This window comes from Myxocyprinus asiaticus, chromosome 19 (genome assembly GCF_019703515.2).
Source record: "Myxocyprinus asiaticus isolate MX2 ecotype Aquarium Trade chromosome 19, UBuf_Myxa_2, whole genome shotgun sequence".
In the NCBI taxonomy this organism is placed as follows: domain Eukaryota; kingdom Metazoa; phylum Chordata; class Actinopteri; order Cypriniformes; family Catostomidae; genus Myxocyprinus; species Myxocyprinus asiaticus.
The window spans coordinates 30998376-31014360 of NC_059362.1; the positions used below are offsets into that span (position 1 = coordinate 30998376).

Below are 15985 nucleotides of genomic sequence, written 5' to 3' on the forward strand. Positions count from 1 at the left end.
ATAAACATTTTGAAAATGGTTATTTGTGTGTGTGTGTGTGTGTGTGTGTGTGTGTGTGAGACCAACTGTCCCCACAATGATAGTGAAACCTGAAATCAGCTACATTGTGGGGACCAGTCAAATGCCTTAATAATCATATTACATAATGTTTTAATATCTAAGAATGCAAAAAGCTTTCTGTGAGGGTTAGGTTTAGGGTTATGGTATAGAAAATATAATTACTTAAGTATAAAAACAATTTAAGTCAATGGAAAGTCCCCACCAAGATACAAAAACAAACGTGTGTGTGTGCATGTGCTCTGTGTATATAATCCTATCTTCTTTCATACCACAGTAGTCCAACTACCAACCTTTCATGGCTGTTGAGTCCAATACGGGTGACCTGCAACATGGGTTGGCAGCAGTATAAGTTGGCCACAATGGTGACTCTGCTCAGCATAACCGTGCTGATCTTTTTGGGCCTCCTCTTCTTTTCTCTACATTCTGCTGTTATCCAGAAGATCTTCAGCATCTCTCAGGATAAAAACCTGATATCACACTATTCACAAAATGATATGCTCACAGCAGACAACAAACAGACTTATAAAATGGTTGATATTAAACTTTAAATTAATTTAAAACATGTAAAATACAAGGAGTAGGCCTATACATTTCCAAAAGTATTGTATGATACAAAGTAAGTTTTTCAGTGCTGCAAGTAAGAGGCCATATTACAGAATATTATTAAATCATGGTGTTTGGCACTAAGGGTGTAATGCATCTCTCACCAATTGATGGCTTATTATACATTTTTATAAGTTCCCAGGCTGCGAAGATGTATACTAAGGCAATGTCCCTCCTATGATGTTCAATTAAAATAAAGTTTAATATTAAAATCTTTCTTCATACATTTCATGTTTTTATTATTATTAGATAATTGACAATAATAATAGTATACCTTAAATGTAATATAAGGTATATCTTGTTATATTTTTATAAGTTATCTTACATTACAGTAAGTTTGGTTACATCCATCCATGACTATGGAAACTAAAAAAGCAACATTACTATATTCTTTGTTGTTTTGCATATGACACTCATTTCGGAAAGAGATACTTTTGACCACACCATACCATATGTAATTGCTTACTGGGAGAAAGTCATACAGTTTTTGTTACTAATAAGATAAATAAAATCTCCATTAAAATAATACATACATTTTACCCTACAAAGCACTTTGTTAGTAAGTTTCAAAATGATTTGTAAATGAACTGTTATTTTTACTTGATGCAGTCAGAAGTTGTGCCTCATCTTTTTTGGCACTGTCATCATATGAAGAGGTTGCGTAAGGAGGTATCTAGGTTTATAACTGACAAATTTGTTTTGCAATTTTAATATTTGTTATGTGTAACGAGGCTGGCAACAGGTAGATGATGAGACTATGAAGTGTAGAACCCAAGTGCAGTTTATTTACAAAAGTGATATCCAAGAACCCTAACTTTCAACATGAACAAAACATAAACATAAACATGAACATGACTTAACTAAACTTGACTTGACATGACTTGGCTTGACTATGAAACAAAACGTAAACATGACTTGACCATAGAACCAACATTACACTAACAATACTCAACAACTGACAATGGCAAACATGAGGGTTAAATACTAGGACTAGGGAGAACACTGTGGCATCATGACGTGGTTACGTGGCAGGATATGGAAACATGGTGAAACAAGGTGTGGGGCGTGGTCTGGTGAAAACATGCCATGGAGCATGAGACCAGGGTGGAGCCCGTGGGGGGTGGAGCCATGAGAGGCTCAAGGGGTGGAGCCATGGAAGGCGGAGCCGTGAGAGGCTCGAGGGGCTAAACCATGGAGAACTGGATACCCGGAGAGTAGCTGAAGACTCGAAGGGCCAGGGTGGAGCCAGAGGCAGGGAGGACCAAAGTGGTGACTGACAGACCAAGGAGGAGCTTGAGGAACGAGGGACCCCTGTAAAGCCGACAGGCTGAAGGACCATGGTGGAGCCAAGGGAACGTAGAGCTGAGGAGATGTCAAGGGATCGACAGGCCAAGGTGGAGTCTAGGGCTTGGAGGGTCTAGGCGGAGTCAGAGGTTCGAAAGTTCTCCATGTCTGGGATATCTCAGAGGACGATGATTGAGCCGGTGGCTTGGGGTGTACCGGCTGATCAGGAAAACTCAGGGTGGGCACAAGGGTGGAAACCAACTCCAACTCAAATAGCCCAGTGAGAGATGGCTCTGGAATGGACGAGGTTTGCAACGCTGATTCGTTGGCCGTGGCAGACGTGGGCATTGGCTCGTTAACCGTGGCAGGCTTGGGTGTTGGCTCGTTGACCAGAGGTGAGCCTGAGACATTGCATGGAGCAGACTGAAGCTTGGCTGTGACACGGCATTGGAGCAGTCTCAGGCGTGGCTGTGACTTGGCATGGAGCAGACTGAGGCATGGCTGTGACATGGGATGGAGCAGACTGAGGCACGGCTGTGACATGGCATGGAGCAGGCTCAGGCGTGGCTGTGACATGGCATGGAGCAGGCTCAGGCATGGCTGTGACATGGCATGGAGCAGGCTGAGGCATGGCTGTGACATGGAGCACACTGAGGATCCGGGACAGAAGGTGGCGCAAGCTCAGCGACCATGATGTGGGACTCTGGCTTGGCGGCCATGATGTGGAACTCTGGCTTGGCGTCCACCTCCCCCACACTGAACAATGAACCACATATTAGTAGGGCAAGGTCAATATACTGAGCCAGACTGTGGGTACTCTTACCGCCTGGCATCAGGGAAGAGATTGCTCATTCAGTCCAAAGCGAAAACAGTCCTTGAGGGCAATTAAAATGGACAATGGCAAACATGAGGGTTAAATACTAGGACTAGGGAGAACACATCACAATGAAAACCAATGTACACATAGGACTCTAAACAAGATAATGAGACTGCTAACAACCCAATTAAACAAAGAACCAATGGGGACAAGACACAAGAACATGGGAAACACATGACAAGGAAACAGGAACACATTTATCAAAGTAAAAGACATGAGCAAAAACACATACAACCCTGATATTATGAAAATGTTTTTTTATTATTATTATGATAGTATTGAAGAATATTGAAACTTAGACACACACACACACACACACACACATATATAATGTATATATATATATTTAGCAATATCACACGAGCAAGAGTGCGATATGGCCCTACATCAGCACTGCTGTGATTCGGTTGAGGCCGCGTGCCGTAGGTAATCACAGCAATGCTGATTTAGGGCCATATAGCATGATTGTGAGTGTGATATTGTTTATATACAACAGTTCAATGAACAAGTAAATAAAATTAAAAAATAGGAAAAACTGAGGACGGTCACAAAAAAATTCATTTGTTCATGGAACTACTTTCTTACACGACAGATCAGAATCTGCCATTGCTGGTTCAAACCAAATGATGCGTACAAGTCTCTCAAAAACATCACTTTAGAACTACAGATTGGGCTGTTTTAACATGTTATTGGAGAAACAAGGTTGTGTGTGTGTGCGTGTGTGTGTGTGTGTTTGTGTGAGAGAGAGAGAGAGAGAGAGAGAGAGAGAGAGAGAGAGAGAGAGAGAGCGAGATGGAGCATGTGTGATCACCTGTTGATGATGCTGTAGTCTGTTAGTCAGCTTTCTGAAGATAATGTCATTTTGGTGAAATGCATCCTATTTTCTCAGTGGAAAAATAGCCATTCAAGTGGGGATACTCCTCCCCATTTCGCGGTAGCCGGTGCACAAGAGTCTTTCGCTATAGAAACCGCAATCTCCTCAGCCATTTTGTCCTCTCCAATGTGGAAAGTCTGGTAAGAGGTAAACGCCTTGAGTTTGTGTAATTAATCAGTCTGTTGTGTCTGTCAGCTGTGATGAGCCTTAATGCTGAAGTTGTTAGTTTAAAGCTGTTTAAAGCTATTTCCTAGCTTTAGTAGTGTAGTAGTAATACGAGTAATCACGGAGCACTGTTGAATATAAACACTGAGTGACGCTGACTCACTTCACGCCTCCACCTGCTGGCTAAAATATGTAATGTCACAAAGTTAAATGTAAAGAGACAGATGGCTCTTAACACATCTGCACTGCTCTTAGACTTTAGTTTAGAATGGCAGGAACACAGGGGCCTGGGTAGCTCAGTGGTAAAGATGCTGGCTACCACCCCTGGAGTTCGCTAGTTCGCTAGTTTGAATCCCAGGGTGTGCTGAGTGACTCCAGCCAGGTCTCCTAAGCAACCAAATTGGCCCAGTTGCTAGGGAGGGTAGAGTCACATGGGGTAACCTCCTCGTGATCGCTATAATTCTCAGTGGGGCGCGTGGTGAGTTGAGCCGTGGTGGATGGCGTGAAGCCTCCACATGCGCCATGTCTCCGTGGCAATGCGCTCAACAAGCCATGTGATAAGATGCGCAGGTTGACGGTCTCTGACGCGGCGGCAACTGGGATTTGTCCTCCACCACCCTGACTGAGGCGAATCACTACATGACCACGCGGACTTAAAAGCACATCGGGAATTGAGCATTCCAAATTTGGAGAAAAAGGGAAGAAAACCCAAAAAAAAAAAAAAAAAAAAAAAAGAATGGCATGAACACAAGTGGAGTGATACACACAGTGAATCGTCTGAGTGATGATGGTGTGAGACCATCAGTATATGATTTGTTTGTTTGTCTTGGCTACTTTATGTATATTGTTCTGAGCATTTTATTTATTTTTTAAAGGAATATTCCGGGTTCAATACAAGTTAAACTCAATTGACAGTATTTGTGGCACAATGTTGACAAAAATGTATTTTGACTTGTCCCTCCTTTTCTTTAAAAAACAAAGTTACAGTGAGGCACTTACAATAGAAGAATAGAAAATAGAATAGAAAAGTGAAGCTTATAATTTGATAAAAGCACTTTAATTCTTAAAACTTGTTTATTATTCGAGCTGTAAAGTTGTTTAATTCATCGTTTTAAGGTTGTAGGGTTTTCGATGTTATGTGGTAATGGCAACGAAGTTGTAAAATTGGATATAACTTCACACAGAAAAGGTTAGTACATGATTTTATCACACTAAAATCATGTTAACACATACTGTTTACATCTTATGGCTATACTTTTGAACAGTGAGTATTTTAGCATTAACAGATTTTCCCCATTCACTTAATGTAAGTACCTCACTGTAACCCAGATTATTGCTTTTTTTAAAGAAAACGAGGGACGAATTGAAATTAATTTTTGTGGTAATCAACATTATGCCACAAATGTTGTCGACTGAGCTTAACTTGTGTTTAACCCGGAATATTCCTTTAAGTTCTTTTTATCCATTTCATGATACCTCCCAGTCACCTTACTTCACCGAGGCGCAGAACTACACGTCGAACTGCTATTGGCTGAGCTCGTCTCCGGGTAGCGGCGCGCCAATCATCGCGGGCCACGGTACGACTATGTTGCGTTTTTGCACTGCTGGTTGGAGACTGGCGATGTGATGCGCTTCCATCTGCGGCGAGTGAGTGAAGTGGAGAGTGCATGCGGCGAACAGACCATTACACAGCCTGAAGAATTGACCAATATATTGATTAGGCATCAAGAACAACCATGCGAGCGCTACTGGGTGAGTTTAAGACATGAACTTCGCTGTAGATAAGTGTTTTATTGTAAGATGTGTTCGCAAGCAAAGTGTAAATGGAATAGAACCCAACTTTAGTTATGAATCATCTTGGCATGCAGAATCCCAGCTTGGAGAATACACGTTAATATACCAAAATGGAAAAGAACCATTCTGTAATCCTGCTGAATGGCATTTTAAGCATGCTTTTCTTCTAAATATTTTAGTGTAGTTTAACATGGAAGTGTAGAGTTAGTAATGGGGGTTGGGCCTTTAAATTACTGGCATATTACTGTACACCAGTTGCAATAATCAGGTTCTATTGTGGTGAAGTAAAGTAGATGGTTTATTTAACTGAGATGGCAACAATGTTTTTGTTTGTGCTTGGAGTCTGGTAGCAGAAATTCTTGTTTGCATTGCAGGTACTCTTATGAGTCAAATACAGTGTTTCATGCTGTGATTCTTGTTTTATGGAGTAAAATAAAACTGATGAAATCACATGCAATACTCCAGTACTGATGCAAAACATTACACTTTCTTTATCTATTATCTTGTCTTTCAGGTTTGTTGGTGTGTTCCCTGACTGTTCTCTTTGTCCATGGTTTGTACTCTGCCAGTGATGATGTAATTGAACTCAACCCCTCCAATTTTAACAGGGAGGTCATACAGAGCGACAGCCTTTGGCTGGTAGAGTTTTATGCCCCTTGGTAAGTTTGAAAAAGTGTGGTGGTGGGTACCCGGATATGTGTGGCTCACCATAGATGTCTCAACATCTGTAGGCACAGATTAAGTTACTTCCATACCTGAAATGCTGGTGCTGAACCAGTTCTGCATGTTAAGCATAAATTGTTGCTCTCTAAGCAGTTGAATAGCGGTGAGGATGGTGTATTTTTGAAAATAAATGGCCACTGTTTTTATGTAGTTTTTTTAGGTGCACCCCAAAAGCTGTGCTTTAACTACAGAACTCTAAATGATGAGCTTTATTTGCATGTTTTGCATCTCATTAGTTTTTGTTTGCATGTGTTACTTAATACAAACGTGAACATTATAATTAAACCAGCGTGGCTGTGCTATGCATTTCATGATTGACATTCAGATGTTTATATGCAATACTTGACATCTTATGGTTTGTCTTATAAGGTGTGGTCACTGCAAGAACTTGGCTCCTGAATGGAAGAAAGCAGCCTCAGCTTTGAAGGTTAATTCTAAACTTCTGGCTACACAACAATTGATTTGATTTCAGAAATTGCTATATTTAAATCTTTTGAATTAACCAGGAAGATGAATCTGAAAGTGAAAACGGATGTAAAGGAGATACAAAAAGAAAAAAAAAAAGTGCTTTATTTATTGCTGATGGTGATTTTGTTTGCCACAGGGTATTGTGAAGGTGGGTGCTGTGGATGCAGACCAGCACAACTCATTGGGAGGCCAATATGGAGTCCGAGGCTTCCCAACCATCAAGATCTTTGGGGCCAACAAACAAAAACCAGAGGAATTCCAAGGTTTGATACTGCTGTTTCATTAATGTCTTTGCATGCACACAAAAAATGTTTCCTTAAAGGTGAAGTGAGTAATTTCTGGGCCTCTACCGACTAGGGATTTGCAGAACTACCAATTTTCATAATCGACTAGTTGTCGGTTGTTTGAATGACTAGTCAACTAGTCAGTTTTAAGGACAATAATGTATAACATAGGCTCTGTTGTGGGCACGTGACCCTATTTTAAACACTTTTCAGAGGGATATATGGATGCTAAGCACAGCACATCAACATGGTAACCAATGGATATCCAACAAATAAAAAGACTTAATAACTATAACATCTTATTGCACAAAACTATCAAAGTAAGAAATAAGAAAGGCTCAAAACCGCTTATGTGCATCCTGAATGCAGAATGATGCGCTTCAGTATAAACAGAGAATTGGGTGTCTCAGGGTGATTCTTGCTATGCATTTAAAAGCACAGAACTGCAAGATAATATTGCATGTACACATCTAGTTCACAACATTAAGCATTTTAAACCTTTTTTACTGCAACCATTTATTTAAATGGTGTCAGACAGAATCAGACTTTAATCTCTCCACAGCACCTCGCAAATAAGGGAAAATTACTCACAACAGAGGATTTAATGTCCGATAGTGATCGTATTCTATTGTTGATGCAGCACTTTGATGGTTGTAACAGTGCATAAATGGACTAAACTTAAAGCATTAAAGAGACGAAACTTCTTGCAGAGGGTTTTACTGTGCTGACTATTATTCACTTTTAAGCACAGCAAGCTGTAATCATGCAGAAACGCTCTCCAAGAAGTTGCATCCCACAATTAATTTGAGAATTGCGTCTCCCATTAAACCACCACCACTAAAAATATTAATGTTAGTAGTCGACCTGATTAATTGAGTAATCAGTTGACAACTAGTCGATTATTCGACCAACGTAGCACATCCCTACTACTGACACCCTGTTGGACAGCAACAAAATTAGGTGTGTTCAAATTCAACTGCTCTTTGACTTACTGTTCATCGAGATTTGCTGATTGCAGTCTGGGGGAGGAGTTGAAAAGAGAGACAAAATTTCAAATTTCCATGCATCGCATCTGGCCAGGTGCTGACCTATTAATTGCTTTCAAGTAGGTTTCCTGAACTCTCCACATGGCTGAAAAACAGATAGGCCTTCCCAAAATGCCATTGGTTAAGACAATGTTACTTTTTCAGGCCAGGCAATGTTTTCATAGTGCCACTGTTCAGGGAAATCAACCTAGAAATGGCCTACTTATAGGCTTACTTATACTTAAATTGTCTCTGTATATTAAACTGGGATAGGAGAAAGTATCAAAAAAAATTACACACTGAACTGAAATTCATTGCTATATAAAAAGACTTGCTTTTCTTAGGTATGCTAATTGGGATTTTCTGTCTGTCTGTCTGTCTGTCTGTCTCTCTCTCTCTGTCATAGGTGGGCGTAGCAGTCAGGCTATTGTAGATACAGCTCTGAATGCTCTCCGCTCCCTAGTAAAAGACAGACTTAGTGGAAAGACTGGAGGTTCAGACTATGGCAGACAGGTATTTAAGCCCAAAATCAAATTTTTGTTCTTACTCCCCATCTTGATCTCTTTTATTATTATTATTATTATTATTATTATGTATGCCTCTGATTGTTTGACTGTCCGGTAATGTTGTGATCAGAGTGGAGGCGGCAGCGCTGGCAGTAAGAAAGATGTGGTGGAGTTGACTGATGATAACTTTGACCGAACTGTGTTGGACAGCGATGATGTCTGGTTGGTGGAATTCTTTGCTCCCTGGTGTGGACACTGCAAAAAGTAAGTCATTTTCTCAGGGTCTCCTGTACTTCATAAGACCTGTCTATCTGTCATTCCACTGAAGTAGTATCTGACATGTTGTTTAATTCATTATTTATGCACTGAATCCATGTTCAATTATTTATAAATGGATTCAAAGACCCAATGAAATTCCTCTGCCAGCTAGGGTTTCCCATGTTGACTCTTTTCTCAATGTTTTCAGTCTTGAGCCCGAATGGACAGCAGCTGCCACAGAAGTCAAAGAGCAGACAAAGGGTAAAGTGAAACTGGGTGCTGTGGATGCTACTGTCCACCAGGGCTTGGCAAGCCGCTATGGGGTATGTTTGAGTATCAGCACTTGCATTTAATGTGTTTAGTACAAGAATTGAGCATTTATAACTAGGGCTGCAACAACTAATTGATAATTATCGGTAATGGAAATCATCAACAACGAATTTCATTTTCGTTTAGTTGGATATTTGCAGTAAGCACAGAGAAGCCCCGTCAGTGACGTCACTTCACTGAGACTCGTTTGAAAAACAACGGAGACAAGTTGAAACAGAAAAAACATGACCCAAGTTGTCCAGCGCACGAGAGCATTTAATAAACACTTCAAAGAAGTTCATAGTAAGCATTGTTTCTCTCCAGCACATCACTTATATTTTACTCCTGTTTTCTATGTTTTAGAATGTAAATCAGCCACGTATTTCGCAAAACTGTTTGTTCTTACAACAAGCAAGTCTCCGTTAAACTCTAATGTGCAAGCGAGCGTGTGCATCTGTGTAGTAATAATAATAATAAATTAAAATGTAACTTTTCATGATTCAGGCTTTGTTCAGAGTTTTGTGAGTATAGAATTGTGAATTCATTAATGTAAATCAAACCGAATCCTTACGCGCTTTATCATTTTTTATTTTATTTTTTTCTCCCTAATTTGGAATGCCCAATTCCCAATGCGCTCTAAGTCCTCATGGTGGCATAGTGACTCGCCTCAATCCGGGTGGCGGAGGACGAATCTCAGTTGCCTCCGCATTTGAGACCTTCAACTCGCACATCTTATCACGTGGCTTGTTGAGCACGTTACCGCGAAGACATAGCGCATGTGGAGGCTTCATGCCATCCACCTGCCAGACGGCATCCACGCACAACTCACCACGCGCCCCACCGAGAGCGAACCACATTATAGTGACCACGAGGAGGTTACCCCATGTGACTCTACCCTCCCTAGCAACCGGGCCAATTTGGTTGCTTAGGAGACCTGGCTGGAGTCATACAGCACGTCCTGGGATTTGAACTCGTGAACTCCAGGGGTGGTAGTCAGTAGTTTACTTCACTCGCTGAGCTACCCAGGCCCCCTACGCCCTTTATCATTTGTTTTTTTTTTAAATCATTGTTTTTTTAAATACAGGAAATAAAAATTCATTTTATCCGATTAATCGATTAAATGTAGAAATAATCGAAGAGTAATCGATTATCAAAATAATTGTTAGCTGCAGCCCTAATTATAACCTTTGATATGCCAGTATTTACAATTTGTGCCTAGTTCAGTTCCACATCCCAGTAGCCTTCCAGGTTAAATTAACAATATTAATTAATTTTGCACAGTGGAAATTAGTTAGCTCCAGGGTGCCAGTGGTCAATACAAACTTGGAAATGTTATGAACTGTTAATTTTTATTTAGTTTTCCAGGCCTGGAAAAAACTAAAAATAAGAAACGTCATGCTATCAATTAGATAGATATTGCTCTTGTGTGGAGTCAGTCTTTCTTGCAAATCATAATGATGTCTGATTTGTGAGAATCTTTCTTTTGAGTTTTTAATGAATCCGATTCACATATTGAGCTGAAATATTCAGTAGCGAATCAGTCTTAATTTCAAAATAGGTCCTTTCACACTGCAGGAGCTAAAGCCTGTTTTAGGTACTTTTTTACTCTACATTACTGCCTTTTCTCATTTTCACATATGAGGAACTAGAATTCCTCTTAACCGTTAGAGGGATGTAGGGCTGTCACGATTATGAAATTTGGCTGATGATTAATTGTCAAATAAATAATTGTGATTATGACAATTAATTGTCTGGTTTAGGGCTTTCATGATTATGACTATTAATTATCATTCAAATTATTATACTTTAGTCATAGGCGAATGTGTGCTTTATAAACCTTAAGTAATTTATTTCTATTTTCCTTTTACATGATTTCCTTTTGAGGCTTTAAAAACATCTGAATGACATTTGAAAAAAATAATGTAAACATCAAAATATTTCAAAATACTTAAAATACTCTCTCTTTTTGGTCAACTTTAGTCTTGGTCCATTTTGCATTTACTGTACGTTGTTGTTGGAACCCAGCCAACCTGACTAGCTTATATTACATTATATGCAATAGTAAAATTTTTGTCAAATTCTCCGTTTTCATACGTTATTGTAAGGCTCCCTGATTAAAAATGACTCACGAGCCCTTATTTCACATGAAGACAGACCTCTGAGATTGTGTTTCTTCTATCATCTCTTTACAAATGGAGTAAGTGGGCGTCATCTCGGTTTCACTGCATGTCATTAACACTGCGTGTATGAACCCACAAAGGCAAATAACATTTGCCATTACACGATCCTTAAATTAAAGTGAAACCGGAACGCTTTGCATTTCCGAAAATCCTTGTTTATATTTTTGCAGGAGTATGGCCGAAGCCTCCACAGATGGTGCGTGCATCACTGCACTTCTATTATCTATTAATCGCAACAGACCTAGAGGGACCTATTTAGCTCCTACTCCAGGGTGGGTACTCTTTGGGTGAAGAGGGACTGTGGGAGGTGCTGCAACCTGTGATTGGTCAAACACGTATGATGCACAAAGCAATGAGAAATGCGAGGAGTTGGCAGCCGCCATGAGAAACAAACTTGTAGCTGCTAGCCTTTATACTTGGAGGAGTGCGCTATTTTTCCAATTCCCTTAACAGAAATAACAAAGTATCCAAAGAGTATGTAACAGAGTTCACAGGATGGGCAAGGAGGAGGCGGGAACCGGCAGAACAGTCAACATAATTTTAATGACATAATTTAAACAAACATAAACACACAGACACACACACAGCAGCCACATGTGTGCTCTCTCTCCTCTCTCTCTCTAACTGGCGCCTCCGGCTCGTCTTTTCCTGGGATAACGGACATAAATAATGTTTATCGAGAGTGGTTAATTTAAATGTATTATAAACATAACCATCATGGAATCTAATTTACATGAGGAGAGAGTTGCGTGTCTGTTACTGTGTGGTTAACTTGCATCAAAACTTTTTTTTTTTCAGTCAGTGGGTGAGTAGGTAAGAACAGTATTTTGAGTCATAAAAGCTTTTATTATTAATGATCATGTTGATAAATAGGTTTTTAGTGCATTTTCAACATGTTTTTCGCTGAGTTCCCAATGGGATAAATCAGCCTCCGAACAGCACTTCGAAGTGAGAACAATCATGATAGTCATGCTGTAAGATTGCTTCAAACAGAATTTCCAAAGTTCCGAATGAACGTTATTATTGAGCCCCGCACCTTTCAGCATTCCAAAGCTTTCACAGTGGATGGTAAAGCCTTCTAAGGGAATAGGGCATATGAATGATCACTTCTGAATAAAATAGGCTGATCGCCTCATCTCTTCTCAATGTGGACGATGCGCAAATGAAAGGAATGTGCGCGTGTCAAATTTAGGCCACATGCACACAGTCAACACAGACTGTGCTGAAGACAATATTTCCGTCACGTATACTGTGCGCGGAGTGGTCAGCAACGCGGACAACCAAAGTATACTTTGGGCTTAATAGTTCTCATCTAGAAAGTTCCTAACGGAAAAGTACCGGAACTGAATGTGGGAAAGGGGCTAATATGTAATAGTCCTTATCCCCTAATCGCAAACGACTGGAAAGGTCATGGAAATTTATGGGCCCAAAAAATATGGGAACCATGTAGCTCTATTCATTTCTTTATATCTGAATAATAGCATGACTGTTGAAAGACTGTTTTCACGGTGCCAGTATAGTAGAATTCCTTGTTCTGGGAGCCATATTTCCCCCAGGGCTTTGAGTTCATTAATTGCATCTAGACTCACTGTCTTTTTTGCTATCTTGGTTGGTTTGACTTTTTGGTAGATTCGAGGATTCCCCACCATCAAGATCTTTCGTAAGGGAGAGGAGCCAGAGGACTATCAGGGGGGACGTACCAGATCTGACATCATCGCTCGTGCCATGGACCTCTTCTCTGACAATATCCCTCCTCCAGAGCTTCAGGAGGTGAGTATTGTCTCTCCATTTTCACACTCCAATATATGAAAGTATGTAGTTAAACCAATGTTTATTTATTTTTGTTATTTAAATGATTTGAAATAAATGACAGGTTTTTAAAATACTATTTAGGTTGAATGGTTGAATTTATGTAATTTGTTTTCTTTAGATTCTGAATGAAAATGTCTTAAAGAAGACCTGCGAAGACTACCAGCTGTGTATTATAGCTGTGCTGCCTCACATTCTAGACACCGGTATGAAATAAGCATATCTTTAAAAAAATAAATAAATAAAAAATAAGGATAATTTGCTGTTTATGCTTTGCTCTGTGTTTTAGGAATAAAAATGCTGATATTAATAAAAAATTTTGTTGATGCAGAGAAGCATAAGAAAAGAGTTCACAACAGCGATGCCACCTTTTTTTAATCGAAATAGTTATGAAAAGGGATCAGTGCATTGTGAATGTGCTTGTGTATATACACTAGGTGTTCAAATTTATGTGGACAGACTATTTCAGCTACACCCATTTCTAATAGGTACATAAAATCAAGCATACAGCCATACAATCTACTTAGACAAACATTTTCAATAGAATAGGGCCCTGTTTTGTTCCAGAATGACAATGCCCATGTGTACAAAGTGATGGCCATAAAAATAGTTTACTGAGTCTGTTGTGAAAAGACTTGACTAGCCTGCACAAAGCCAAGACCTGAACCCCATTGTCAGCACCTGACATCACTCATTGTGTCTGAATGGGACCTCTGACATCTAGTGGAAAGCCTTCTTACAAGATTGAAAGCAGCAAATGGAGGACCAACACACTATTAGTAGTCATGTTTCTGAAATTAAATGTTGAACAAGCACATATTGGTGTGATGTTTGTATGTCCACATACATTTGGCCATGTTACATATAAAGGATGGTTAATTTGAGGACGTTTAACGATCCCTGTATTTTCTTTATACTTGCAGGTGCATCCGGAAGAACTGGTTACCTGGAGGTTATGAAGAGGATGGCAGAGAAATACAAAAAGAAGATGTGGGGGTCAGTTTGTTTTCTTCAGCATCCTCTATTTCAGATTGACTACAAGTTAACATTGGCCTGCCCATAACACCATGTCGAAGCTTGTGTGCCAGAGATAAGACTAAAGGGAATGGAGAGTGAAATACAGTCATGCACATCATACACCATCTCTCTCTATGCAGTTGGTTGTGGACTGAAGCAGGGGCTCAGATGGATCTGGAGGCTTCTCTCGGGATTGGAGGATTTGGCTATCCTGCCATGGCAGCCATTAATTCTCGCAAGATGAAGTTTGCTCTGCTCAGAGGTTCCTTCAGCGAAACGGGCATCCATGAATTCCTTAGGTACTAGAATGCTTCGCCGAGTTTATATTACTAGGAAACAAGTTACGCTACAGAGACTGTTAACATGCTGTAAATTTAAGGTGTTGTTTATAATGAGCCTTCTAAATGTCAGCCTGTTTTATGTTGTTAAAAATGTCTTTATCCAGAGAACTTTCTGTTGGCCGTGGTTCCACTGCTACAGTGGGAGGTGGAGCTTTGCCTAAGATCAACAGTGTAGAGCCCTGGGATGGGAAAGATGGAGTGGTGAGTACAGAAAATAGAGCTAGGCTGGAAAGGGTGGATGTTTTCCTTTACTGTCCTTAACCCCATTTTTATTTAATTTTTTTCCCTTTCCTCAGCTGCCTTTGGAGGATGACATTGACCTGAGTGATGTGGATCTGGATGATTTGGGGAAGGATGAGTTATGAGAGGGCCTAGTCTAAACTACTCTAGACTACTAAGACCCAAACAATACCCACATCTTCTCTCCCATGGATGAGGGGATGGTTGGGACACAAAATTCACAAATAAAGCAAATGGTTGTGCAGCTTTTAAAAATGTAAAAAAATGTAAAAAATCTCCCCGTTAGTTTAAAAAAGAAACTCACCTCACATAACTCCTTCAGGATAGTTCACCCAGAAATGGGAACTCTGTCATTTACTCGCCCTCATCTTGTTCCCAACCCATATGACCTTCCGTGGAACTCAAAAGGAGATGTTAAGTGGAATGTTAGCTTCAGTCACCATTCACTTTCACAGCATTTTTTTCATACAATGAAAGTGAATGGTGACTGAGGCTAAAGTTCTGCCTAACACCTTTTTTTTGTTTCACAGAAGAGGAAAAAAGTTTTACAAGTTTGAACAACAAAATTCATAATTTTGGTTGAACTATACCTTTAACATTTGAGTTAGTGACTGATTGAATCTTTCAATCAGCATGGTGAACTAGAATGTGAATGTCTGATTATTTTCTCTGTCCAATCACTTGTTTCCAGCACACTCAGCTGTAAACAGATGCCACACAGAGGTTCTTCATAGGACTCTTTCAAAAACACAAAGTATAATATCTATATTATCTGTTTCATAGACAATATTTGTTAGGTTTAATCTGATGATTCTTGCAATATACTGTTGACTACAGTAACCTCTAAGCAGTGAAGATTAATGTACCTTTTCCATAAGTTCAGCAGCTCCTTTCCTGGGGAGAAATCTTGTTGGACCCAAGTTTCAGGAAGCATTATTCTTTCTCTTTCACCATTTCTCCCTCTGATGTGACTATTTGTTTTTAAATGTGTTACTGAAGTCAGCCAACTTGTAATCCAATTTGTCTGATGTGCTGGACAGGGTGTAATGTGGGCATCGTGTAGATTTTTCTTACACAGCTTTGTTTTGAAAATCAAAATGTTTTTGTTATGAAAATAAAACAAAACAAGTAATAAATTGGCTAGATTTTATTACATTCCTGTGACAGT

At 39.8% G+C, this 15985-nt stretch overlaps 1 protein-coding gene across 1 annotated transcript; it reads left to right on the plus strand.

Annotated features, from left to right (window-relative positions):
• The first annotated feature begins 5451 nt into the window (after window positions 1–5451).
• Window positions 5452–15953, plus strand: pdia6 (protein disulfide isomerase family A, member 6). The gene is made up of 13 exons (XM_051725219.1): window positions 5452–5615; window positions 6172–6316; window positions 6750–6807; window positions 6985–7111; window positions 8564–8670; window positions 8794–8927; window positions 9130–9244; window positions 13040–13180; window positions 13341–13425; window positions 14143–14215; window positions 14377–14535; window positions 14682–14778; window positions 14874–15953. The coding sequence occupies exons 1-13, from the start codon at window positions 5600–5602 to the stop codon at window positions 14940–14942; spliced, it is 1326 nt and encodes a 441-aa protein (XP_051581179.1). The 5' UTR covers window positions 5452–5599; the 3' UTR covers window positions 14943–15953.
• The last annotated feature ends 32 nt before the right edge of the window (window positions 15954–15985 follow it).

Excerpts from the sequence above, each read along its gene's own strand:
- pdia6 (XM_051725219.1), top strand. Across the intron at positions 8,928-9,129 it reads TGGTGTGGACACTGCAAAAA|TCTTGAGCCCGAATGGACAG; the intron begins GTAAGTCATTTT and ends CAATGTTTTCAG. Across the intron at positions 14,536-14,681 it reads GGCATCCATGAATTCCTTAG|AGAACTTTCTGTTGGCCGTG; the intron begins GTACTAGAATGC and ends GTCTTTATCCAG.